Genomic DNA, 27,861 nt, shown 5'->3' on the forward strand with positions numbered 1-27,861 from the left:
AACATTGAAGCAGTTGAGTCGCTAGAGGAATGTCACTCTGCCTGTTTCAAGGACTTGTCAATGGGCTGTACATAGTAAGGAAATTTAATCATTTTTCTTCTGCCTTTGTTTCCCACATCATTGACAGTATTTGTGGTTGGTGGATTTGGAGCCTAGAGATGTCAGTCAGCTCAGTAACTGATCCGGTGTCGGAGGAGAGCACAGCCTCTGATCAAGTCAGGTGTGGAGCCAGCTGCACCCACACTCCAGGCACTGGCCTAGTCTCTCTAATGGCCAAACAGGAAATATTTTAGGCTTTTCAGGTCATAAGGCCTCTGTAGCAGCCACGCTTCGTAGAGTGAAGCAGCCACAGACAATATGTGAACAAACGGGCCCAGCTGTGTTCCAGTGAAACCTCATGAATTCACACCGAACTTTGGAGTTTGTATAATTTTCGCATGTCACAAAGTATTATTATTCTTTGGGTTTTTTTCCAACCACTTAAAAATGTAAAAGCCATTTCATCTCACAGGCCATATGAAAATAAGTGGTGGAGCAGCTTTGACCAGTGGGTACAGTTTGCTGACCTCTACTCTCCAGACTTCCCACTTCTGTTACCATTTCATATTTTATTTTGTCAAGCGAATTCCACTCAGTCAGAACCAAGAGAAAAGTCTAAGATGCTTTCCTAATTGAAAAGTTCTTTGTTCTATTTGGATATTTGTATTTTAGGCCTTATTTTTTAGGTGTATCATTTTAGTGTATCACTTTTAAAGCCCTTTCAGGCATTAGGGAGTATATGTGAAAACTACGAGTAGGGTTTTTAATTTTTAAGTTAAAAAAATTAAAAACTTTTTTTTGTTGTTGTTGGGGCACCTGGGTGGCTCAGTCGGTTGAATGTCCGACCCTTGGTTTCGACTCAGGTCATGATCTCAGGGTCGTGAGGTTGAACCCTGCTTAGGGCTCTGCGCTCAGTGGGGAGACTGCTTGGGATTCTCTCTCTCCCTCTTCCCCTCTCTCCTGCTCGTGCTCTCTCTCTTTCTCTCTCTCAAATTAATAAATCTTAAAAAAATATATTTGCTTGTTTGTTTATTTTTAAGGCCAGAAAAAAGACTTTCCTGTTATCCTACTGCTTTGCTTAATTAAGAGCTAATATTTCTTAATATAATTGGTGCCTGATTAGGTTGAACTTTTAGATGTCAGTCTGTAAGAGTGACCAAACCAAAATAACCAAAAAAACCAAAATAATTTATTGCCATTAGCAGCTTTATCAAAGAAAGGAAATCTACTGAATTCTTACGTAGCCAAGCCTTAAGAAGAATACAGAAGATCTTTTCTCAATAGCAGGAGCTTTATTTTTGTAATTCATCTACACATACACTGAGTTAACTTAAATATGCAGAACTGGTTATACTTCTTTGCCAGGAAGTAGAGATCTTAGGGTATCTTGTGACTGACTATCTCTTTCTTCTCGAATTATTGCTAGCAAACAGCAGCAGGAAAATCAGGTTGAGTTGTGTCATGTTGCCCTCCTAGGGAGGACTACATTTTTGGTCTTGTCATTTAAGTAAAGCCACCTGCTTCCCTTTCTTAATCACAAGATTTTCAGATATTCCATTCCTGTACACAGAGACCAAGTGAAGAGGATTGAGTGCAAACCTTATTTTTGTAAATATCTTGGTAAGAAGAGTTTTGAGTTTCTAAATTTTTTTCAGTTAGGAAAGAATTATTGCTGCTTCTTTCAGTAAGTAAACTGTCACCCTGCAGATCAACAGTGACTGTTAGCTCAGGTCAACAACATTGGGTTATTGGCTCTAGTCCTTAGATGTCCAGGAACCAAGACTACAAAGTCCCTGATCATGTATTAGGCATAAGGTATAAGGAGAACCAACTTTATCTTTTTTGTCAGGAAGTATAAATAACGTATCTTCTTCATTGGGTTGAATTGACTGATGGGTCAAAATAGTCTGTGCCTAACAGGCAGCCTCTTAGGACACTGGTTTTTGGTCTTCCTCATACTGGGTTGTGAGCTCCATGAGGACAGAGACTCTGCGTTACACTCTCAGTACCTCTCATTATTGAAATGTTACGGGATCTCTGTGATAGCCATTATGGCCGCAGAAAGAAGCAGCATGCACATTTCTTGGCTCCAGAAATAGGCACTAGCTCAGTAATTGTTTAACTGAGTCATGGGAAGCTTGTCTAGAGTCTCAAAGAGTAATTCTTCTTGCTGTATTTTTCATAGACTTTCCCGGCCATCTGTCCCACCCTTGCAGTTTGGCTCACTTCCCAAATTCAGATCCTTCTGAACATTTTATAGTAGAGAATATGTGGTTGAAATATTACTACTTCTGCATGAAAATTCTATTTATGTTAGACCTATTAAACACTACTCTTAAATGAGTAGAAATGGTACATCTTGTTTCTGAAATTGTAAAAATGAACTTAAACTGCGTGAAGTTGATTTTAAAAACTATCACAACATTAGAAGATGAGAGAAATTATCACAACTCATACCATGCCATCATGGGGAATTAAAAAAAAATTAAAAAGATACCATCCAAGACTAATCTTTTTCTAACAGCAGTAAAATGAGAAACTTAAAACTTAACATACTTAAATCTCAAAATAGAAGGGTAGCTTGACCTTGGAAAACCTTATTAGCAGATGCTTTACTACTTGGTTTTTGTTGCCTGATGCTTGGCACATGTTAGGTCTCAAGTAAGAATCTGAGACTATGTATTTTAAGAAGAAAAACAAAAATCAAGTAAAAGTTATAATATGGACTCATAGATCAGGACGTGACTTTTAGGATTTGGATCCAGTGTTATTTCCATGTAGTAACGGCCATTCTAGCCATCGCTGGACCAGGGGCACCTGGCATGGGCCATATTGATATCTCAGTGACCACCTCCATTCTAAGGCAGGGAGCAAACTGCCTTGTTTTACATGAGTCCCAATCTGAAATTGTCTTTTGGTAAACTTACTCTTTTAAATTTCTCTGTTGCCATAACTTTACCACCTGTAGATGGTCATTCTGGTATGCAAATCCCCCCAAACCAAATCAGCTTTCTAAATAGATTAGGATTTAATAAACCACTGGAAGTGATCCCTGAAACCAGGTAGCTGCCCTGTACTCTTGTCTTCTGAGTGACTGAACTCTTTGTCCCTGAACTCAGGCATTTCTAGTAACTGGGCTTCTGGGGGGTGTTTTTAACTTGCTACCCAGACCTATGTACTTGCTTAAATATCTTGAATTCAATTTTTGATCTGGATTCCTCTTGGATTGATCTGTTTTGGCTTGAAAGGGACATTTATTAGTTTTCCTATATATCTTTGGCTAGAATAGCTGAGTGTAGTAGATCACAAAATGGCCACAAATTGCTTCCATCCCTATCTGCACACTTCTTTGCAGTATGACTTTGCTTCTCCCACTGCCTGACTCTGGGCTTGGCCACGGACTTGCACTGGCCAGATAGCAGATGTGATGCAAGCAGAGGCCTGGAAAGCAGCTGTGCCTTGAGAACTTACCTTCCTGCCATCCTCAACCCTGTCAATCAGTTCAGTCTGGCCATCCAGACATGTGCCCAGCTGTCAGCCGGCACTAGCCAACCTCAGCATCAGCTGCTAGATCAGTGAGTGAAGCCATCCTCCTCCAACAGCCCCTAGCTAACATGCTGACTGCGGCCTCATGTGTGAGCCCAGCTGAGTGCAGCCAAAATTACTAATTCCCAGGATTGTGGCAATAGATGGGTTGATTACCAATATACTGAGCCCTGGTCAGGTTCCTGTGGTTAGATTGCTATCCTCTACTGATTCCAGGTTCTGAGGGTTCCTGGTTTTGTCTTTCTACAGCCATCCTCTACTTGGGGAATTCCTCTTTTGTAGGAATTGATGCAGAACTATTGGTCCCAGTCCCTGTCTTAAGGGAATGTACCATATGAACTTTTACGGGGACACAGCATGCCCATTTGTTTATGTATTATCTATATCTGTTTTCACTCTACAATAAGTAGTTGCAACAGAGACCAAATGATCCACAAAGCCTAAAATATTTACTGTTCTCCCACCCAGAGAAATAGATCAGCAGTGTATGAGTAATAATTAACATGACATGACATTTCAGAAGTTGAGCAGGCCCAGTCAGACTGATAGCAATTGCTTTATTACCAGGTGAAATTTGAGCATAGATTGTGTAGGCTAAACTCCAAGGCTGTGGAAAACGTATGTCAGGTAGAAAAAAAAATTGTATTTCTATACATTGGCAATACATGGTTAGGAAACAGTAAAAAATTCACTACAGTTACCAAAAATGTGAACAACCTAGGTATAAATAGAAGAATGTGTAACACATTCATGGAGAAATTTTTAAAATTTTATTGAATGACAGGAAATAAAACTACAATAAATGGAGAGACATGTGCCCTCTTCATGAGCAGTAGCCTGTCTTTGGTGGTTAAATTGAAGCTCCCCTGAAGTGGGGTACAGGAAATGAGTTGACTAAACCTAACTGCACGGGAAAGTTCAGAAGGGATCTGAGGTCCTGATGCCAGAATTTCACACCAACGGGCTCTGGGTTCAGGCAGGTCATTCAACCTCTTATCTGTGTGTTCACAGATCATGCTGTCACTTGGCTGTCACTAGGGCAGTTCAAATGATTGCTTCATTGCAATTATTTATTTTTCTTCCCAAACAGAAATAGTGTAGCTTTATCTGATTCATAAAAGTTATATATGCTCATTGTACATTCAGAAAATTGGGGAGAAATCAGAATACTTTGGCTGTCTCTGAATGGTGGGAATGAGTGACTCTTGAGGAACATTTGAGTATACATGCTTCTATCATGATCCGGCATGCTTCTGTGCATGTGGACACGCGCATATTAACAGTGAAAGTAGGGCTGTGAAGGCTTATATAGTATAGGGTGTGGACTCAAGAGTGGTATGAATTCTGCTTTGTCTGGTCCATGTCTCTCTGAGGTTTCCAACAATGACAAATAAATGAAAGTACATGTATTAACTGGGCCAAGGCTTGATACTCATGTGTAAACTTGAGTGAAATCGACAGACTTGAGGCTTACGCAGGCCTTCTGCTCCCCTGTATCTCCCCACCCCCTAAGTCCCAGTGTCACCACCAGCCTGAGGGAAGAGCATTTCAGAGTGCCCCGGTGAGGAGGGGAGAAGCAGGGGAAGTGATGGCAGGGACCAGTGGGAGCAATCAGATCCCCAGCAATCCTGTGGGGCAAATGGAGAGAATTTGTTTTCTTTCCACAGTACATTTAAACTTATAGACTTCACTGAGAGGTTTTCAAATTCAGGTGAGCAAGGGGGCTGCTGGGCTGGTAACCTGTTGGGGAGAGAATGAAGTAGGAAGAGGTGGAGCCCTCGGCAAATTGGACCTCACCTTTGGTGGAAGGCATTCAAGACTTTAAAAACACTGTGCTGTCAAGCAAAAGAAATCTGGGGCCACTCTTCAGTGAAAACTTTTGTATTCTATCCTTTTACCCCCCACTTCAAAAACAGGAATGATTTTTAGGGTCCACCTCCTATGCCGCTGCAGGAGATTGGCTGCACTGTCACACATCTGTCCCCCACTTTCATATTGTAGTAACTGAATTCAGGATTTTTGTGGCGCTTCAGTGATTAATCTTCCCGTGTGTAGTTAGAGTGGTGGATGGGGGCGCTCAGGAAGTCCAGCATGGGGATACCAGGGCAGCGGAGCCAGGGTAAGGGACTGCAAACAGCAGTGCCATCTCTAAGTATGCGTGTCTGCATGTCTCCTTTCTTTGACTCTTCAGTTTGTCCAGAAAAGAATCTGCCAGTCTTCATCTAGCATTGTTGTTGCTGATCAAAGGAAAGTGCCTAGAAGGGTGTGTGTGTGTGTGTGTGTGTGTGTTTGGAGGGGGGTGGGTTTTTTTTCTTAAGACTTTATTTGAGAGAGACAGCACACAAGCAGGGGGCAGGGTCAGAGGGAGAAGGAGAAGCAGACTCCCCACTGGGCAGGGAGCCTGATGCGGGGCTTGATCCCAGGACCCTGAGATCATGACCTGAGTCAGAGGCAGACGCTTAACAGACTGAGCCACCCAGGCACCCCAGGATTTCCTTCTTTTTAAAGACTAAATAATATTCCATTGTGTGTATAGACCACATTTTGTTTATCCCTTCATCCATTGATGGCATTTGAGTTGCTTCTACCTTTTGGCTATTGTGAATAATGCTGCTGTGAACATGGATGTACAAATATCTCTTTTAAGTCCCTGCTTTCATTTTTTCTGAATATATATCCAGAAGTGGGATTGCTGGGTCTTGTGGTAATTCCATTTTTAATTTTTTGAGGAACCATCATACTGTTTGCCATAGCAGCTGCACGTGTTACAGTCCCAGTGGTAATATACAAGGATTCCAATCTCTCCATTGTCTTTATCTTTTTAAAGTAATAAATGCTCCTTTTGAATAAAACTGCAAAAATAGAAATATGAAAAAATTAAAACCACCCATATTTTGCCCTACAGGGATAATTAACATTTCCTTTTCTCCAATTTTATTTTATTATTTTATTATTTTTTCAAGCAAAGTATTTTTTTTTATTATGTTACATTAATCACCATACATTACATCATTGGTTTTTGATGTAGTGTTCCATGATCCATTGTTTGTGCGTAACACCCAGTGCTCCATGCAGAAGGAGCCCTCTTTAATACCCATCACCAGGCTAACCCATCCCCCACCCTTCTCCCCTCTAGAACCCTCAGTTTGTTTTTCAGAGTCCCTAGTCTCTCAGGGTTTGTCTCCCCCTCCGATTTCCCCCCCTTCATTCTTCCCCTCCTGCTATCTTCTTCTTCTTTTTTTTTTTTAAACATATAATGTATTATTTCCTTTTCTCCAATTTTAAATAAAAATATAAATTCACTGAAGTTAGGCTGGAAATATTTTGACTTCTAGTGCTAGGCTGACCTCTAGAGGTAGAACTGGTATGCTGCAGCACTTACTAATGTGCTTTGAATGCGTGCCTCTTAAATAGTGTAGGCTGCAACATTGTGGCATATCTGAGGCTGCTGAAAACCCTACCGAGAGCCCTTTCTTTTCCAGGTATTTATGTGTTATGTTCTTCCAAAATACTTAATGAAAAATATTGGAACTGATCTAATTGGGATAAAACATTGCCAAATGGCTGGTTTTGATTTACGGGCCTAGTTATTGAACTTGAAGAGAACATGAGGGATTATCTGAGTATGTCTGAAAACTCCTCCAAACGTTTCATATGGTTTTCTCTTGGGATCCCTGCACAGCAGGGTTCTGGAGTTTGCAGCCATGCAGTGGTCCAGTGGGTTAATGTATGACCGGGTCTCTCCCCTCATGCCCTTGTCTTTTCCAGGGGCAGAAAGGGCCTCGAGGCCAAATTGCTTATATAGATTCTTCACCCTGAGTCTAATCTGCATGAGACCATTGGTGTGGTTATTCTGGCTACTACCGTCTGTCTCTTTTTCCTTTCTTTCTCCATAGGGACAATCCCTGGGAAGTCCATAGAACAGCAGCTCATCGAAGAAACAAGAGCCTCTTTTGTCGTCCCATCTGTTTGTTCTAATCCGACTCACTACATTGGGAAGAAAGGCTAAAAGTTTGCTTTGGCTTACTGCAGCTTAAAGCAGGTGCTTTGAGCACATTAGGTACTCAGACATAATTCTCTCAAGGATGAAGTGGGTAATTATTGTGTTTTTAGGCTTTGGCATTTAAAAACCCTCTCTGAATTCAGTAGAAAATAGTTCTGTGAGGTTGGCGGTTAAAAGAACTTTAATGTTTTGCTTATTTAAAAAATGACAAGAAGCACATATGTCAAGATTGGTGGTGGTTAGTTCTCAGTAGAAATATGGGGATGTTTGTTTTTCTTACTACTTTTTCTTTTTTTACTTTTAAAAATAAGTTACGAAAACAAAGTCTTTCCAGAAAGGGAACAGGGACACCATATTATGTTTCTCACTTGTTTCTATTTAATAGCAAATACATTTAATTGAACAGAAATGATTTTTTGTTTGGTAGCTATAAACAGTCCTTCAGAGATATGAACATTTTTATTCTGGTTATATTTATGGGCAACGTAGTTAACATTTATCAGGGTTATTGGTCCCTAGGCTTAGCCATTGCTACAGGTCTAATTTATATAAATCATATAGTTTAAAACCAAGCAGTTTAGATATGTGATAATTTCCTTCAGCCAATAGTTCCATCTAATTTCTGAACAAAGTAGGTGCTAGGCCCTTTCGGGTTACAAGTATAGAGGTACCCAGATTATATCCGTCAGTGGGGATGTATTGTGAGGCTCTTCAAGGAAGCAAGGGACCCTGGAAGCTACCCCTGCAGCTACATCACTGTTGCAGAAACAGGACATTGTTCAGGCGACATCTGAGCTTCTGATAGTCAGACAACAGCTCTGGTAACTTTCAGCAGTTCTGGGGAGGATGGTTGCATAGCAGGTCCTTGTCTGAGGTCCTGCCTTTCTAAAGCCCACAATTGCAGTGATTCTACCACTAGGCCTACACCTATGGCTCCATGTACCCTTGGCCAACCCACTTTGAGGGTCTTCATTTCAAACTGCCATGAGGGATGAGCTAATTGATGGGCCATGTACCACTGGCACAGGCTCCCCGTGGGCTGAACTCTGTTGGTAATGAAATCCTGGAAGGATTTGGTAGTTTTGTTAGGTACACCAGGGCTAACCGGATGGGAACCAGGAACCCTGTAGTCTAAGTTCAAGCTCAACAGGCTGGGACTCCGGTGTTAGCAACATTCAGGAGGGAGGGAGTGCATGCAGACTCCTCTCTGTTTTCTCCAGTAAATTGGCTACCTTGAATCTTCAGATTTTAAGCCAATAAATTGTGCCAATTAGCCCTATAAATAAGTCCCACCAGACAGGATTTTTTTTTTTTTTTTAATGGCAGAACCATCATGGTTTAGTAGGAAGAGTGAGGAAAAGGAAGAGGTTTCTATTCACTTGTTTAAGGGAAGGAGTCAGAAACTGGTTTCCATCCCACACGTGGCTAACACTTTTTGTCCTGGAGTGAGTTTGTAACCAGTGTGGGCCTTGATTTCTAAAGCATCAGAGTAAATAAGCTAAATTAAATTAAAAAAGAACCATTCTTTGTGTTTTGATGCATTTCAGAAATATATTGTTGTTTTTAAGGCTAAGTTTATTGGCTTCAGGTGGATTTAGGTATTATTTATATGTGTAAATATATGTAAGATTTATATAATGCAATAGTATATATAAATAATACATATATGTATTTTTTCAAGTGGGCAAAGCTGGAAAACAGAAGAGTAAGGCCTTACCAGTGGTAACTCTAAAAACCAGTATTATTTTTCTTTGCTACACATATGAACAAGAACCATGATGTAATCAATTAGCAATTGTGTGTTATAAATTCATATGCCTAGTAGAGATCATATTCACATTGGATAACTTATTACTGAAATGGATAAGGTCAGTATTTCTCTTTTATCATGAAATATGAAGTGCACATAATATCTAAGAATATTAGATTTTAAAGAAACAGTCTAGAGTTTAGTTTCTGGCAATATGGCAAAATAAGTATCCTGAAAGACTTTTCCACTTCAAAATACTTAAAAGGATTGAGTAAATGTATAGTTTATAATGCATAGCTGATCTGGCAAGAAAGTAATGGAAACTCTGAGAGGCCAAATTTGGGAGCACAGATCCTAAGAGATATGTGAACGTCACAGCTGCTCTAAGATAATTGCCAATCTTGCTTTGGTTCTAACAGCAAACCTTAGTCTGTGCAAGATGGGGGATCAAATTGGAGACCCCCAAGTGAAGCTAGTATTCAGAGGGTGACATTGTTGGTGAAAGGAGTAGTAGGAAAAAATCTAGTCTGTATGTGGGGGCTTGTCTGTCTTGGCCTTGGTTCTGGGTGGTGGGGAGAAGGAGTTTCTCTGAGAATTTATAACCACAAACCAGCTCTCTAAGAGTTTTGGAACCCAAATTCATATTACTGTGTGGTCTTATAAACTCTAATCCAAGAATTCAAATCGGTCCCTTGGTTAGTAATGTCTGCAGTGCCTGTCAGCAGGAAGATAGACATCGTCTCCAGAATAATGTACCTTAAATCAGAGGCTCACAGGATTCCCACAGAGTTCAGTGAACATCTGCTCACAACTAAAAATCCCCAAACACACGGGCGCCTGGGTGGCTCAGTTGGTTGGGCGGCTGCCTTCGGCTCAGGTCATGATCCTGGAGTCCCTGGATCGAGTCCCGCATCGGGCTCCCTTCTCGGTGGGGAGTCTGCTTTGCCCTCTGACTCTATCCCCTCTCATGTGTTCTCATCTCATTCTCTCTCTCTCAAATAAATAAATAAATAAATAATCTTAAAAAAAAAAAAAAATAAAAATCCCCAAACACATCAGAGACAAGGTTTTATGACCATAGTAAACTGGAAGTCGGATCTGAAGATATTATTTAGCATGGAATTCAGGAGATAAAGAGATGGGAAATGTGAAAAAGTAGTTAAGAAATATGAATGATACAGAGAGGATGCCTAACATATATCTCATTAGAGGTCTGAAAGATTTAGAGAGAATAGGGAGGAAGAATTTATGAAGATACAAGAAGCGAGACTTCATTTCAGTTGAAGACACGGATCCTCATATTCTGGAAGAACAAAGTGTCCTAAGCAGGGTAAATAAAAAGGATATCTGTATCTACATGCATCCCAGGGATACTACAGAACACCAAGGGACATAAGAAAAGTCTTAAAAGTAGAGAGAGAAAAGACAGACTACCTATAAAAGAATTACAAATTGACAACAAACTTTTCAACAGCTAGTGGAATTCAGAATATGGTGGAAAATTATCTGCGAAGTACAAAGAGCCAAACATAACCTAATTATCTGATTTGAGGCAGCTTTAATAGATAAGTCTTCTCTGTTCTGTAAGCACAATTTTGGACAGTAATTTTACAGGAATTCTACATATATCACATGGTCTATTCTAAAAGTTTTTTTTTGTTTTTTTTGTTTTTTTTTTGATGTAAGTGTAGTAGGTAGAACAATGACTCCCCCAAAGATGTGCATGCCCTAATCCCCGGGACCTGGGAATATGTTACCTTACATGGCAATAGAGACCAGACATGATTAAGTTGAGAATATGAATATGGGAGATTATCCAGATTGGCTCCATGTAATTACAAGGGTCCTTATCAGGGGGAGAGAATGAGGAGAGCCAAAGAAGGAGGTGTGATGGAGATTGCAGAGGTTGGAGTGATGAAATTGCAGGCTATGAAACGGAAGAGGACCGTGAAGCCAAGGAAAATGGTGAGGGGGGAGCTGTAGGCGCTAGAAGAGGCAATGAGCAGATTTGCCTCTAGAGCCTCCAGAGGGAATGCAGCCTTGCTGATACTTTGATGTCAGTCTACTTGAGATTTCTGACCCCTGGAACTGTAAGATAATAAATTTGTATTGTTTAATCCACTGAGTTTGTGGTAATTTGTTACAAAAGCAACAAGAAACATACAACAGCTTTATTGAGATATATATAGCATATATTTGGCTCTTAAAGTATACAGTAAATGGTTTTTAGTACAGAGTTTACAGAGTTATATAACTCCAAAAATTTTCAAAAAATGGATCCAAAACATGAAATGAAAATTAAATGATCTTTGGATCGAGTGGTGCCCTCCTCGCTGTGGTTATTCGAGTGAAGAACTCGGACTGTGTTCAGGGAGGTTGGGGGTCGCTGCTGGTGCACAACGCCAGGATCCTCTAGGACAAGTAAACATTCACTCTTCCTTCTTATCTTGGTAGGGCAACATTTTCTGGTAACTCTTTTTACTATATTTCCCTCGATGGTGTTTAAAATATCTGTTTTCTGCCATTTAAGTCAGTTCTTTCTTGACTTTAGGTTATCAAACTTACAGTCAATTTCTAATCTGTTGCTAAGATACCACACAATACTCTAGACAACTAATACGAACTTCTTGATGAACTGGCTAAGAAACACACGTTGTTTTGTATATTTTCAGTAACTTTATAAACCTCTACTTCAAGGAATGTGTTATATGTAAAAATATTTTTCAAACGCTTGCTCACTGGGGGTAGTGGTCAGGCGTATTCAGTTCCCAACATTGAGTTGTTCCAAGGAGCAACTTCTGCATGTGTGTCCTTAGGATCCTCTAAAATAAGGTAGCCATTTTCTGGCTTGATTTTAAGGTAGGTTTTTTTTTTTTTTTAAAGTTAATATATTACAGATCTTCCAAATTATCTACATGACAGCAATCTCAGATTTCTCCCTCTCCTTTAAAAAAATTTGGGTTCAGATCCCATGTGTGATGATGACCTACAATAGTGTCTTTATGTTTGTTGACTCAGAAGCAGGAAAGACTTTGAATCTGCGTGATCATTTGTTGACTCGTTATCTTTGCCATGGAGCTTCTTTTTGTTAGGTATAATAGTGTTTGCATTTCAGCATATTTTTGTATTTTTTTTTTTTTTGCAGTAACAGTAGCAAGAAAATTTCTGTTCCTCAATTTGTAGCTAAAACAAAATACAAGATACATAGTTTGTTTTTTTTTAATTTTTTTTTAAAGATTTTATTTATTTATTTGAGAGAGAGAATGAGATAGAGAGCATGAGAGGGGGGAGAGTCAGAGGGAGAAGCAGACTCCCTGCTGAGCAGGGAGCCCGATGCAAGACTCAATCCTGGGACTCCAGGATCATGACCTGAGCCGAAGGCAGTCGCTTAACCAACTGAGCCAACCCAGGCGCCCCAAGATACATAGTTTTAAGAAAGAGAAAAAATGAAAAACAACAAAAGCACAGCCCCTAACATCTGGAGCTGGCCCAGCACTCATGGCTGGGCCATGGCATTCTCCTGTTGGACATAAGCAGTCTCAAGAACACCCACATCAGACAGGGTCACTCTTAGACCATGACAGAATGAGACAAAGCAAGACCATGTTTTAAATTTGTCTAAGCATAGACAAAAATGAGATCACTGTGTAACCCACAAATACTGAGCAGCCTTCTCTTGGCTAAAATGAATGACTGCTACTTCTTTGCTCATGACAGCTTTATCTTCAGTCTAGTCTGTCCTCCAAATATTTATGTTTATTGAGATACTCAGTGTTCAAATTGCCTTCCCTTTCTACAGCATCCAATCCAGTGAAATCAGACCCTCAGATCCTCTTCCAAATCACCCAACCAAAGCTCAAATCCTGCTACAGGTTCTCCCTGACACTTTCTTACTAATACCCCACAGTTCCCCCTGCTGTGCATTCTCCCTCAATGCAGTGAGTAACAAACCTGACTTGTCCTACTGTAGGTGTGTTCCTGGTAGTCTTCGGCTGAAGATGTCGACAGCCTAAAGATGAAAACCATGAACATGAAATGCTGTAAAAAATATTTGACTCACTGGCAGAAATCCACAGAATTTTTTGGAAAGCATAAATGTTGCTCCTTAGGCAACTGTGTGTGTGTGTGTGTTTGTGTATGTTGTCTGTGTTTATATTATTTAATATGTCATGAATTATAAGCAGGACTGACTACATAATTTGTGAGGCCAAGTGCAAATGAAAACGTGGGGCCCTTTGCTCCATATTCATTAAGCATTTTGAGACCGTGACAGCAGAGCAGTAAACCCAGCGAGGGCCCTTCTTACCACGGGTCTCTGCACGGGTGACGCCCCATGAAGGCCCTGGTCCTGACTATGAGATACCTTCTTTCAGTCCTGTTCCCCAGGGATTGACAGAAGTGGGTGAAGAACTACTGCTTTCCAATCTTACCTCCTATTGGCCTTGCCTCATCTCTTCAAAAACCAAAAAGAAAAAAATTTAATTGTGGTAAAATACACACGACATCAAATTTACTGTCTTAATAATGTTTAAGCATACAGTTTAGTGACATCAAGTGCATTCTCACTGTCATACAACCATCTATCCCCAAAAGGTCATCTTGTAAAACTGAAACTCTGTACCCATTAAACCACAGGTACCCTCCTCCAGCCCTGGCAGCCCCCATTCCACTTTCTGTCTCCTATGAATTTGACTATTCTAGGTACCTCATATAAGTGGAATCATACAGTATTTGTCTCTTTGTGACTGGCTGATTTCATTTGGTGTCATGTCCTCAAGGTTCATCCATGCTGCAGCATGTGACAGAATTTCCTCCCTTTTTTAAAAAAAAGATTATTTGAGAGAGAGAGGGGGAGAGAGCTCATGAGCAGGGGGGAGGAACAGAGAGAGGGAGGAGCAGACTCCCTGCTGAGCAGAGAGCCCCTGATGCAGGGCTCTATCTGAGGACCCTGAGATCCTGACCTGAGCCCAAGGCAGACGCTTAACCAACTGAACCATCCAGGTGCCCCAATTTCCTGCCTTTTAAAGGCTGAATTCCATTCTGTCGAATTCCATTGTATGTATGTGCCACATTTGTTTTCATCCATGTATGGACTTTTGGGTTGTTTCCATCTTTTGGCTGTTGTGAACAATGCTGCTATGAACATGAATACACAAATATCTGTTTGAGTATCTGCTTTCATTTTGGGGGGTGGGTATTAACAGAATTGGAATTGCTGGATCATGGTAGGTAGTTCTCTTTTTGACTTTTGAGAAACCATTGAACTGTTTGCCACAGTAACTTCCCCATTTACATTTCCACCAATACTGTACATCCTCACTAACTCTTGGTTTACTTTCTATTTTTTTCATCCTGATGGGTGTGAAGTGGTAGGTATATCATTGTGGTTTTGATTTGCATTTCCCTAGGGATTCGTGTTTACCTTTGTTTTTAAGTTTGCTTTCAGGTACTCACAGGGTCACTCTTCTTTCTAGAAAAGAGATGAAGTTTCTGGAGCAGTCAGGTTCTCTGAAAGGCTCCCTGAGTGCTGAAGAGCAGGGGTCACTCATCAGTGGTTGTTTGACTATTCAAGCAGCGGCAGAGGGCGCCATGCACATTCAGGTGAGTTGATACTGCGCTTAGTCTCCAAGGGCTTGAAGAGCTTGTCTTCCAACCTCCTTGGAAGAGCGGGGGAGATAAAAGGCAGTTGCAAGGTGTGGGCATCTTGTACCCTGAAGGTCAGGATTATGTTTTATGTGATAAGAAGCATTGTTTCAAAACATCTCCTATATGGGCTCTCATCAAACTACTGTGATTGATTAAATACTGTCTTTCAGAGGTGTTAGAATTTTGAACAGAAGTAGGGTTTTCTGGACAGCTAACACTTTTGTTTTATTTTTCTATTGAATGAGAGATTATATTTTTGTTCTCATATATAATTGAGTAAAAACTTAAAAGAAATCATCTGAAATAAACCCTTTCATTTCTTATAACATTTGCATTTAACTTTTCCAAGAACTGTACTTAAAAGAAGAACTCCTCAGGCACTGTTTGCACAGCAGAGAAAGCTGCAGGCAGGCTCTTCGGGGGCTGCGCCCGCAGCATGGTGCCTGCCGGGTCAGGACCCGTCCCTCCTAGAGCTCCTTTGTTTATAGACAGCTCCTGCCCATATTTAAGAACCCAGATGTATAAATTTGTCTTTTTAAAAATGTTACACTTACTGCCATAAGATTTAAGCGGATTTACCTAAAACTGAAAGAAGCATCACTCCTGATACCCCTCCTTGATATCATGTGTTGTGAGGCTTGCACGTTTCTGTTGATTCAGTGTTGCACATTTCATGTTGTTTCTGTGATGACATTCTAGCTGAGAATTTGGGAGCAAACCAAAAAGACTGAGTGTGTTTTATGGTCAGCTGCTGCTCTGAGATTGAGGTCAAATACAGTTAATTGAGGTTCTCTGTCTTTGTAGCTCTGAAATTTCTCTAGTTCATTTAACAAACATGTGTCAAACAGAAAATAAGAAGAGGACTGGATACATAAGATAGGTCAATTCCATATCTTTTTTGAGTATTTTCATCTCTGTCTCTCATTTGGTGAAGATTGTATAAAACTGGGGAGTCTTACAAGGGATCAGAGGGCTCCTCTCGGGAGCTTTCCAATGCCATCTCTTTCCACCCTTGCAGTGCTGCTGACAGCTGTCGGGGGGGGCCTCGCTTCTGAGGAGCACAGAAGCTTTCCAGCCTTGCCAGTGTGAGCTCAGCAGAGAAGGTTCTTCACATGCATTTTGTTTCTAAGGAAAGTGTATGCTTCTATGCTGATCCTGCTGGAGGAGGAAAAACAATTTGGATTTTGTGGCTCCTGACATTAGCAAGGACCTGTGGGAGCTTCCTGCCGTGGAGGTGGTGGTTGAGGGCATAGACTTTTAGTCAAGTGGACTTTGCACTGAGCAGCTGTGTGCCCTTGTGAGTTTCTCAACTTTTAAGCCCCACTTCCTCATCTGGATAATGGGCATAATACCCAGTGCACTGGTGGTTGTGAAGAGAACCATCCATGCTAACATCTAAGGTCACCCTTATCGAAGGCAAACCTCCATTTTTCCAACAAGAAGATTAAAAAAAAAATTCTTTTTGGGGTGAATTTGTTATATAATATTTACATGATACATAATAAAATATTACAATTACATATATGATGTGATCTGAAATAGGAATATGTAACACATTACTGAAACATTTTTACATTCCCATTTCACAAAACACTTCTTTTTTAAAAAAATTTAAAGATTTTATTTCTATGTTTGAGGGAGAGAAAGTGAGAGAGAGAGCATGAGAAGGGGAGGGGCAGAGGGAGAGGGACAAGCAGACTCCCTGCTGGGCGCAGAGCCAGATGAGGCCATGCGACCGCCAGGACATGGGGCTCGACGCGGGGCTCGATCCAGGACCCTGACATCATTACCTGAGCCAAAGTCAGATGCTTAACCAACTGAGCCACCCAGGTGCCCCAAAACACTTCTGTTCAAACTCTTAACAGTCATCTCTGACTCTGGTGTCTTTATCTTCAATAGAGAGCTATTTTTGAGTCTCCTTTCTAGGCAGAGTTTTCCAGAGCACGTCATTGTTGCTTTCCTGAGATGATGTTGTGCAGAGCTTTTTTAACCCACATATGACATGGCATTAGAAGTTTTATCTCCAGCCTCAGCTACTAATTCTCAAACGTTCAGGTGTTTTTTTCTCTCTGTGGTGCTATACTTGTGGTTCCTCAACATAACAACTGGCTATGTTACTTTTTTTGTTTTAAAATTATCTTTATAAAATTTATTTCCAAATTTCCCAGCACTAGCAATTGTGAAATCATGCTGTAGGAATAATTCAAATGTCTGTGTTAAATTTCTTTGTCTCCTGGTCCCATTTGAAAAAATAGATTTTATCAGATGATTTCTATGCTAGCATGATTGAATTAGTTCAGAAGAATGTGTCTTCCCCAAACAGTATATTATTTTTCAAAAAAGATACCTTCATAATAGAACTTTATAATGACTTGAATATAAGGCAAGTCTTTTATGGGATAATTTTTGAGGAATATTCTAAGTTATAATGCATGTAAAATGCTTAGCCACAGCACTTGGCACATAGAAAATGCTTAAAAAATTGATAAAATAAGTAATTTTATAATGTGACCATTTGTATACAATTTTGATAATAAATGATTTGGGGCAATATATGTTGTTCTATGCAAAGTATTGAAAATTGCTCCTTAAGGTCTGTCTTTATTTTGTAGATTGAATGTATTTACATGGCATTTACATGTTGAGCAGCATCTATTATGTAGAACAACACTGAGTCAGGCAGTGTAGGGAGAGGAATATAGAAAAGACGATGCAAACTCCACTAGGTTTTATTTCCTGTAAGAGATTATGGTGTTCAGAAATTACTTGTACCTCTAGTCCCACAAAGAGTAATGGAGAGGGGCACAGATCTGAGCCGGAGGCTTTGGGAAGGTTTGACGACGGTAGGATTTGAGCCTGCTTTGGCCTTTGACAAGTAGATTTTGGTGGATGAGGTGGGGACAATGTCTCAGAAAGAGACGAACAGAGGATGAGAGGTGCCTGTGAGTATGTTTGAGGCAAGCAGAGTAGAATGGTGAGGCTGAGTCACAGGGCAGTTGGACAGGTGGGAAAAGGCTGGAAGTAGCAGCTAAGTGGGGAATGCTTGGAATGCCAAACTGAAGATTTACTTAGATGAAATGAGTTAACCTTTGTAAAATGATTGGAGTAATGCATGGCACATAAGAGCCCTATTTAAGTGTTCTCTTAAAGAAATAAAGAGTTTGGGTTTCATTCTACATCCTGATTAGAATCCTCCAAGGAAGGTGTTCAACAGGACAGTGAAACTAATCAGAAGGAAAAACGGGTAAGAGAAAAAAACAAATTGAGATTTCATTTTTGTCCATTGCTTTGACTGATTTTCTCGGGCATGTTTACACATTTCTTTATATGACATAGGGCAAATTTGGTTTTCCAAATTTTGCAACTAATGCATATCGATTTCACCTTATGTTTATCAAACAAGTATATAGACACCCCCAAATCAAAACCTGCCTAACAATATGTCATGTGTTTGTTAAATTACATTAGGTTTCTAATAATCTAAGGACGTTAAAATTATATTTTGAAGAGTAAAGAGTGAAGAAAATTTAGGAAAATCCTGTATAGTTCCATTATTCCAAAAATGTCTTAACATCTTGGTATGTTTGTATTTCTTTCCATTTCTCCTATTTATATCCTGTCTTTCTCTAACATACTTGACTTTATACTGTAAATAGAATTTTGTATCATGATTTTTGTTTAAAACTTAGAGCATTTCTTGCTGTGTGATTTGCCCAAGATTCTATCAGATAGAAGTATAATTTTTGGACTTAAAGTAATTGTTATGTTTATCATGTGATATCTAACCTGAAAGAACCTTCCATCTAAGAATGACATTAAAGCTGAAGTTCCAAAATGCCATCTGTCAGGTGTCTACTCTGCCAGGCCTCATGACCCATAGACTTCTTGCTAACTATACCTTTATCAGCTCTTACAATTCTCTTTTCCAGTTTATAAAAGGAAACATTCACAATGTAGAAAAATTAATCTGGGCTTTTTGGAGACATTTTTCTTACAAAAAGAAAATTAACATTACTTTTGGGAATTGTTCAAAAGCAGGGGGCAGAGTTTGTGAATTAAAAAACAAGCAAAACTACGTTGCTTGCCACACAGTTGTTCAACTACAAAAGTCCCACTGTAGGATTTACTGAGTCCCCAAGGATCAAAGCCCCAGAAATGTGAGTGTAACTCTCTGTGGTAGATTTGTCTTCTACCCAAACCCCAGAGGGCAGGAGCATGGATCAGAAAGTTCCTTAATTGTCTGCTGAAATGTGGGAGCATACAAGAATGAAACCTGAATTTCTATAACTTAGCACAATTTGGTAATCAAATCTTGCCTAGCAAGAAAATCGACTATGCTGGAAAAATAAGTTTATTCTGAAAAGCCTGTCTAAAGCTTTGACTGACTCTGAAAGAGCATTAAGACTCATTAGCTGTGATACAGAGCCTTTATCTGATCTCTGGAATTTAAGACTTGAGATTGAAGTAGCTGGTAGGAGCCATGGGAATGGCTTATAGAATTAGGGAGTTTAAATGACTTTCCTTATACAAAATCAAGGACAACTGCTGAAATCTGGAAGTAAAAATTATATCATCTGTGTGGATAAGGAGAATTTACATCTGAACTTTACCTTTACAATTTAGAGGATGCTAGTCATTTTGATGAGGACTGTCAGTGATTATAGGACGCAGTATTCATAAACACTAACACCACTTTTAAATTTATGTTTTCTTAAAGGATGGGAGCTTGTTGGACTTTTGGTCTTGATTCACTGAGGCTCAGAATAATCCTTTCAGTAAGAATGAGGGTGTGGGTGTGGGGTGTTCGTGTAGTGAAGGGCACATGGGGCAGCCAACACTGAGAACATATAGGAGTGTACATGGAAATTTGAATTTCATTTTTCCTGTTCCATGTACTTTTTTAAAAGAAAAATTTGTAAAATCAGGTTTATTGAGGTACAGTTTACATATAATAAAATTCACTAGCTTTAGTGATCAGTTCTATGTGTTTTGACAAGTGCATGTAATGATGCACCATCCGCTATCACGTTCAAACTTGAGAACGTTTCCGTTACTGCACAGAATGCCCTCCTTCTCCTTGTCGTCAGTCTCCTGTCCCCTTCCCTAGGCCCAAGCAAACAGGCATCTGTTTTTTTTGTCCCTACAGTTTTGCCTTTTCCATAATATTCCAAGTATTTCCTGATTTCCCTTATGACCTCCACTTTCACTCATGGATTAAGGAAAAGTGGGTTGTTTAGCATACAAATCTGGGGAGTTTTCCAGATACCTTTCTGTTATTAATTTCTAGTCTAATTCCATTATGATCCCAAAACATACTTTACAAGATTTCAATTCTCTTTATTTATTGAGGTGTGTTTTATGACCCAGCGTATGGTCTCTTTTGGTGAATATTCCATGTGAGGTAGAAAAAAATGTGTAAGAGGGTTCCCATTTCATGACATCCTTGCCAATACCTGTTGTTTCTTGTGTTGTTGATTTTAGCCATTCTGACAGATGTGAGGTGATATCTTATTATAGTTTTGATTTGTATTTCTCTCATGACCAGTGATATTGGCATCTTTTCATGTGTCTGTTGATCATTTGGATGTCTTCTTTGGAAAAATGTCTATTCATATCTTCTGCCCATTTCTTTTTTTTTTTTTTTAAGTTTTTTTTTTTTTTATTCATGAGAGACAGAGCGAGAGAGAAAGGCAGAGGGAGAAGCAGGCTCCCAAGGAGCAGGGAACCCGATGCGGGACTCGATCCCAGGACCCTGAGATTATGACCTGAGCCGAAGGCAGACGCTTAACCATCTGAGCCACCCAGGCGCCCCCTTCTGCCCATTTCTTAACTGGATTTTTTGTTTTTTGGGTGTTGAGTTTTCTAAGTTCTTTATAGATTTTGGATACTAACCCTCTATCACATATGTCATTTGCAAATATCTTCTCCCATTCTTAGGTTGCTTTTAGTTTTGCTGATTGTTTCCTTTGCTGTGCAGAAACTTTTTATTTTGGGCACCTGGGTGGCTCAGTTGGTTAAGTGAGGCTCAGGTCATGATCCTGGAGTCCCGGGATCGAGTCCCACATCTGGCTCCCTGCTCAGCGGGGAGTCTGCTTCTCCCTCTGACCCTCTTCCCTCTCGTGCTCTTTGTCTCTCATTCTTTCTTTCTCAAATAAATAAAATCTTAAAAAAAAAACTTTTTATTTTGACGTAGTCCCCAAAATATATTTTTGCTTTTGTTTCCTTGTTTCAGGAGACCTATCTAGAAAAAAGTTGCTGTGGCCAATGTCAAGAAATCACTGCCTGTGCTTTCTTCAAGGACTTCTTTGGTCTCAGGTCTTACATTTAGGTCTTTAATCCATTTTGAGTTTATGTGTGCGAAAGATAATGGTCCAGTTTCATTCTTTTGCATGTGGCTGTCCAGTTTTCCCAACACCGTTTTTTGAAGAGACAGTCTTTTTCCAATTGGATATTCTTTCCTGCTTTGTTGAAGATTAATTGGCCATATAATCATGGATTCATTTCTGCATTTTCTATTCTCTTCCATTGATCTATGTGTCTGTTTTTGTGCCAGTACCATACTGTTTTGATTACTACAGCTCTGTAATATGACTTGAATTCCAGAATTGTGATGCCTCCGGGTTTGCTTTTCTTTTTCAAGATTGCTTTGGCTATTAGGGGTCTTTTGTGGTTCCATACAAATTTTAGGATTGTTTGTTCTAGTTCTGTGAAAAATGCAGTTGGTATTTTGATAGGGATTGCATTAAATATATAGATTGCTTTGGGTAGTATAGACATTTTAACAATGTTTGTTTTTCCAATCCATGAGCACAGAATGTCTTTCCATTTCTTTGTGCCATCTTCAATTTCTGTCATCAGTGTTTTATAGTTTTCAGAGTACCTTTCACCTCTTTAGTTAGGTTCATTCCTAGGTATCTTACTATTTTTGATGCAGTTGTGAGTGGGATTGATTCCTTAATTTCTCTTTCTGCTGCTTCATTATTGATGTATAGAAACACAACAGATACCTTTTATTGATTGTGTGTCCTGTGACTTTACTGAATTCATTTATCAGTTCTAACAATTTTTTGGTGGTCTTTGGGTTTTCTTTTCTTTTTTTTTTAAAGATTTTATTTATTTATTTGACAGAGAGAGACACAGGAAGAGAGAGGGAACACAAGCAGGGGGAGTGGGAGAGGGAGAAGCAGGCCTCCCGTGGAGCAGGGAGCCTGATGTGGGGCTCCATCCCAGAACCCTGGGATCACGACCCGAGCCGAAGGCAGATGCTTAACGACTGAGCCACCCAGGTGCCCCTGTGTTTTCTATATAGAGTGTCATCTGCAAATAGTGAAAGTTTTACTTCTTCCTTGCTGATTTGCATGCCTTTTATTTCTTTTTGTTGTCTGATGGCTGTGGCTAGGACTTCCAGTACTACATTGAATTAAAGTGGTGAGAGTGGACATCCCTGTCTTGTTCCTGACCATAGATAAAAGGCTCTCAGCTTTTCTCCATTTAGGATGTTGTTAGTTGTGGGTTTTTCCTATGTGGCCTTTATTATGTTGAGATATGTTCCCTCTAAATCTGCTTTGTTGAGGATTTTTATCATGAATGGATGTTGTACTTTGTCAAATGCTTTTTCTGCATCTTTTGAAATGATCATATGGTTCTTATCCTTTCTCTTATTAATGTGATATACCGTGTTGGTTGGCTTGCATATATTGAGCCACCATTGCAACCCGGGAATAAATCCCACTTGATTGTGGTGAATGATTTTTTTTTTAAATAGACATGGAGCCCAACACAGGGCCTGAACTCATGATCCTGAGAATAAGACCTGAGCTGAGATCAAGAGTGAATGTGCAGCCTGCTGAGCCACCCAGGAGCCCCATGAATGATTTTTTTCATGTATTGTTGGATTCGGTTTGCTGGTATTTTGTTGAGGATTTTTGCATCTATGTTCCTCAGAGATACTGGCTTGTAGTTCTCTTTTTTAGTGGTGTCTTTATCTGGTTTTGGTATCAGGGTAATGCTGGCTTCACAGAACAAGTTTGGAAATTTTCTTCCTTTTCTATTTTTTGGACTAGTTAGAGAAGAATAGGTGTTAACTGTTCTATAAATGTTGGGTAGAATTTGCCTGTGAAGCCATCTGATCCTGGAGTTTTGTTTATTGTGATTTTTTTGATTACTGACTCAGTTTCTTTGCTGGTTGTTCAAATTTTCTATTTTTTCTTGTTTCAGTTTTGGTGATTTATATGTTTCTAGGAATTTATCGATTTCTAATAGATTGTCCAATTTGTTGGCATATAGTTTTTCATAATAATCTCTTATAATTGTTTGTATTTCTGTGGTGTTGGTTGTTATTTCTCCTCTTTCGTTTGTGATTTTATTTATTTGGGTTCTTTCTTTTTTCTTTTTGATAAGCCTGGCTAGAGGTTTATCAATTACATTAATTTTTTTCAAAGAACCACCTCCTGGTTTCATTGATATGTTCTATTGATTTTTTAGTTTCTATATCATTTATGTCTGCTCTGATCTTTATTATTTCCTTCCTTCTGCTGGGTTTAGGCTTTGTTGTTCTTTTTCTAGCTCCGTTAGGTGTAAGGTTAGGTTGTTTGAAATTTTTCTTGTTTCTTGAGGTAGGCCTGTGTTGCTATATACTTCTGTCTTGGAACCACTCTTGCTGCATCCCAAAGGTCTTGGATCCTTTTGTTTTCATTTTCATTTGTTTCCATGTACTTTTTTACTTCTCCTTTTATTTCCTGATTGGCCCATTCATTGTTTAGTAGAATGTTATTTAACCTTTATGTATTTGTGGTCTTTCCAGATTTTTTCTTGTGGTTGATTTCTTGTTTCATAGTGTTGTGGTCAGAAAAGGTACATGGAGTGACTTCAGTCTTCTCGAATTGGTTGAGGCCTGTTTTGTGGCCTAATATGTGATCTGTTCTGGAGAATATTCCATGTGCTCTTGAAAAGAATGTATATTCTAATGTTTCAAGATGGAATGTTCTGAGTATATCTGTTAAATCTGACTGTTTCAGTGTGCCATTCAAAGCCCTTGTTTCCTTGTTGATCTTCTGCTTAGATGATCTGTCCATTGCTATGAGTGGGGTGTCACAGTTCCCTATTACTATTGTAAATATAGATTAGTTCTTTTACGTTTGTTATTAACTGTTTTATGTATTTGGGTGCTCCCATGTTGGGTGCAAAATATTTACAATTGTTATATCTTCTTGTTGGATTGCCCCCTTTATTATTATATAGTGACCTTCCTTGTCTCTTGTTACAGTGTTTTAAAATCTAGTTTGTCTGGTATAAGTATTGCTACTCTGGTTTTCTTTTGACATCCATTTGCATGATAAATATTTCTTTGCTCATTTTCAATCTGCAGGTGTCTTTAAGTTTAAAATGAGTCTCTTGTAAGCAGCATATAGATGGGTCTTGTTTTATTTATTTTTTTAATCCATTCTGATACCCTGTGTCTTTTCATTGGAGTGTTTAGTCCATTTACATTCAGAATAATAATAATAATTATTTTTTAAAGGGAACTTTTTAAAAAAGATTTTATTTATTTATTTGACAGAGAGAGACACAGCAAGAGAGGGAACCACAAGCAGGGGGAGTGGGAGAGGGAGAAACCGGCCTCCCGCTGAGCTGGGAGCCCGACGTGGGGCTTGATCCCAGGACCCTGTGATCATGACCTGAGCCGAAGGCAGATTCTTAATGACTGAGCCACCCAGGTGCCCCCATTCAGAATAATTATTGACAGATATGTATTTATTGCCATTTTATTACTTGTTTTGTGGTTGCTTCTGAAGATTTTCTCTGATCCTTTCTTATCTTTCTCTGTTTCATGGCTTGTGGTTTTCTTTAGTAATATATTTGGATTTCTTTCTCTTTGCATATTTATTAGTCGTTCTTGATTTGTGATTACCATTAGGTTTGTATGTAACCTCTTCTGCATATAGCAGTCTATATTAAGTTGATGGTTGTTTAAGTTTGAAACCATTCTTTATTCCTGCCCTCCCCATGTTTTAGGTATATGTTATTATATTTTACATCCTTTTATTTTGTGAGTTCCTTGACTGATTTCTTATAGAAATATTCATTTTTACTGCTTTTGTGTTTCCTATCTTTATACTGTCACTTTTGGTCTTTCTTTTCTACTCTGAGTCCCCTTTAGTATTTCTTGCAGGGCTGGTTTAGTGGTCATGAACTCCTTTAATTTTTTTTTTTAAAGATTTTATTTATTTATTTGACAGAGAGATAGAGAGAGCACAGATAGGCAGAGTGGCAGGCAGAGGGAGAAGCAGGCTCTCCGCCGAGCAGAGAGCCCGATGCGGGGCTCGATCCCAGGGCCCTGGGATCATGACCTGAGCCGAAGGCAGACGCCTAACCGACTGAGCCATTCAGGCGCCCCGAACTCCTTTAATTTTTGTTTGTCTGTGAAACTCTATTTATCCTTCTATTTTGAATGTTAGCCTAGCTGGATAGAGTTCTTGGCTGCAGATTTTTCCCATTCAGCACTCTGAATATATCCTGCTAGTCCTTTCTGGCTTGGAGAGTCTCTGAAAAATCTGCTTATGGGTTTTCCCTTATAAATAACTGTCTTATTTTGTCTTTCTGCTTTTGAGAATTTTTTCCTTATCACTATATTTTGTCAGTTTAATTATAATATGTCTTGGTGTGGATCTGCTTTTGTTGATTTTGTTGAGGTTTTTCTGTGCCTCCTGGATCTGGGTATCTGCTTCCTTTCCTAGATTAGGGACACTTTCAGCTATTATTTCTTCATATAAAATTTCTGTCCTCTTTTCTCTCTCTTCTTCTGGGACTCCTATAATACGAATATTACTACGTTTGATGGAGTCACTGAGTTCCCTAAGTCTGTTCTCATTTTGCATAATTCTTCTTTCTTTTGTTCAGCTTCATTGCTGTCCATTACTTTGTCTTCTAGGTCATTAATTCATTTCTCTGCTTCTTCCAGCCTGCTGTTCATTGCATCAAGCATGTTTCCAATCTCATTTATTGCACTCTTCATTTCTGAATGATTATTTTTTAACTCTTTTATCTCTGTGATAAGGGTCTCACTGTTGTCTTCCATTTTTTTCTCAAGCCCAGTGAGTATCCTTATGATCAGTGCTTTAAATTCTCCATCGGACATATTACTTATATCTGTTTTGCTTAGATCTCTGGCTGTGGCCTTATCTTGTTTTTTCATTTAGGATACATTCCTCTGTCTTCTCATTTTGTCTAAGTCTCTGCCTGCTTCTATACATTGGAAAAGACAGTCATGTCTCCTACTCCTGAAAGTAATGGCCTTATAAAGAAGAGGTCATGTAGTGCCCAGGGCCTGCACTTCAGCAAGTATCTGTAGTGTGTGCTGTGTGCACTCTGCTGTTGTGTTCTGACTGCTCTATCCTTCAGGCTAGTCATCTGCAGAGGCTCTCCTTACCTGTCCTGGGCAGTGTTCGGTCCCTGGCCTGAATGTGGCAAGTTTTAACTCGGTGTGTTCTGGTCTGCTTGTGAAATGAGACCTGTCACCACCTCCACCCTACCAAGGCCCTACAAACTCTTGTCAGGAGATGTGGTGTAGGCATGGGTTTGTGCTTCTGGGGAAGGGGCCCACGGTACTGGGACTGAGGCAACGTGACTGAGCAGGGCACTCCCACCAGAGTACAGAGGCATGGGGCTTGGTATAAGCAGGTTAGGCAGCCAGTGTCCATGCTGCCTGTTTCCTGCAGATGGCTCTGTGTTTATGCTGAGGGGTGGGGGAGGGAAATGGCACTGGCCAGCTGCTTTGTTCGGGGAGAAGTCTCTCTGTAAATGCTGCCCCTCAGGAGCACGCTCTGAGAAGAACAAATAATCTCCCCACTGTGTGCCCCAGTTGCTCTTCACATTGCTGTTTCCATGCTATATGTCCCTGGGTTGTTTGCCTGCTTCCTCTTCAAGAGCAGCCCCATTACCTCCAGGCTCTCTTGGAGCCCAGCCCTCTGACAATTAGAACTTCAGGCTTTAAGCCCCTCTGGTTGCAAGAACTGATGAAATTCAGCCCCTCTTGCTTTCTAAGCCAATGGCTATGGGGAAATGTTCTCCTTGTGTGTTCCCCTGTGTACTCCTCTCTCTCTCTCTCCCTTCTCTGTGACCATGGCTCCCTCCCCTCTGCAGCATATGTGATCCATTTCTCCCCTAAACCCCATCTCCGCACATCTGACCTTCTTCGAAGTTTTATTTATTTTTGAGAAAAAGAGAGAGAGAGCAAGCATATAAGCAGGAGGGGCAGAAGGAGAAGGAGAGAGAATCTTAAGCAGAGTCAGCACTGAGTGCAGAGCCCAATGTGGGGCTGAATCTCACACCCCTGAGATCATGACCTGAGCAGAAATCAAGAGTCAGACACTTAACTGATTGCACTACTCAGGCTCCCCACTTCCGACCTTCTTTGATGTGTCCTCTTCTCTACCTTTAGTTGTGGAGTTTGTTCTACCAGTCTTCGGGTTGATTTCTGGGGTATTTAGGAAGATTTGATAGTTGTCTAGTTGTACTTGTGAGATGAGGTGAGCCCAGGGTCCTCCTACTCTGCCATTTTCTTTCCCCCTCCCCTCCATTTGTTCCATTTGTTCCATTTGTTTTTTGTTCTTCTCCCCACCCTTTATTTAGCTGCTTTTTGGATTGACTATTTTTTTTTTATTATTATTTTTTAAAGATTTTATTTATTTGACAGAGAGAGACACAGTGAGAGAGGGAACACAAGCAAGGAGAGTGGGAGAGGGAGAAGCAGGCTTCCCCGCGGAGCAGGGAGCCCAGTGTGGGACTTGATCCCAGGTCATGACCTGAGCCAAAGGCAGATGCTTACCGATTGAGCCACCCAGGTGCCCCTTGGATTGACTATTTTTTATTATTCCAT

The 27,861-nt window shown here is 39.9% G+C and overlaps 1 protein-coding gene across 5 annotated transcripts in view; it reads left to right on the top strand.

The window, feature by feature from the left end:
- Positions 1-27,861, top strand: part of CRYL1 (crystallin lambda 1) — a 178,020-nt gene that overhangs the window by 63,320 nt on the left and 86,839 nt on the right. For 4 of the 5 annotated variants that reach the window (XM_054506272.2, XM_045869145.3, XM_045869146.3 and 1 more), the window contains exon 3: positions 14,813-14,939. In XM_054506272.2, coding sequence (XP_054362247.2) covers positions 14,813-14,939 — 127 coding nt within the window. Of the gene's footprint in view, positions 1-7,481; positions 7,646-14,812; positions 14,940-27,861 lie in introns of all 5 variants that reach the window. The other variant, XM_045869144.3, reaches the window with a different exon arrangement.

This window comes from Mirounga angustirostris, unplaced genomic scaffold, assembly GCF_029215605.1.
Source record: "Mirounga angustirostris isolate CCGP_5_RB_7025 unplaced genomic scaffold, mMirAng1.0.hap1 SCAF_3, whole genome shotgun sequence".
NCBI classification, from domain to species: domain Eukaryota; kingdom Metazoa; phylum Chordata; class Mammalia; order Carnivora; family Phocidae; genus Mirounga; species Mirounga angustirostris.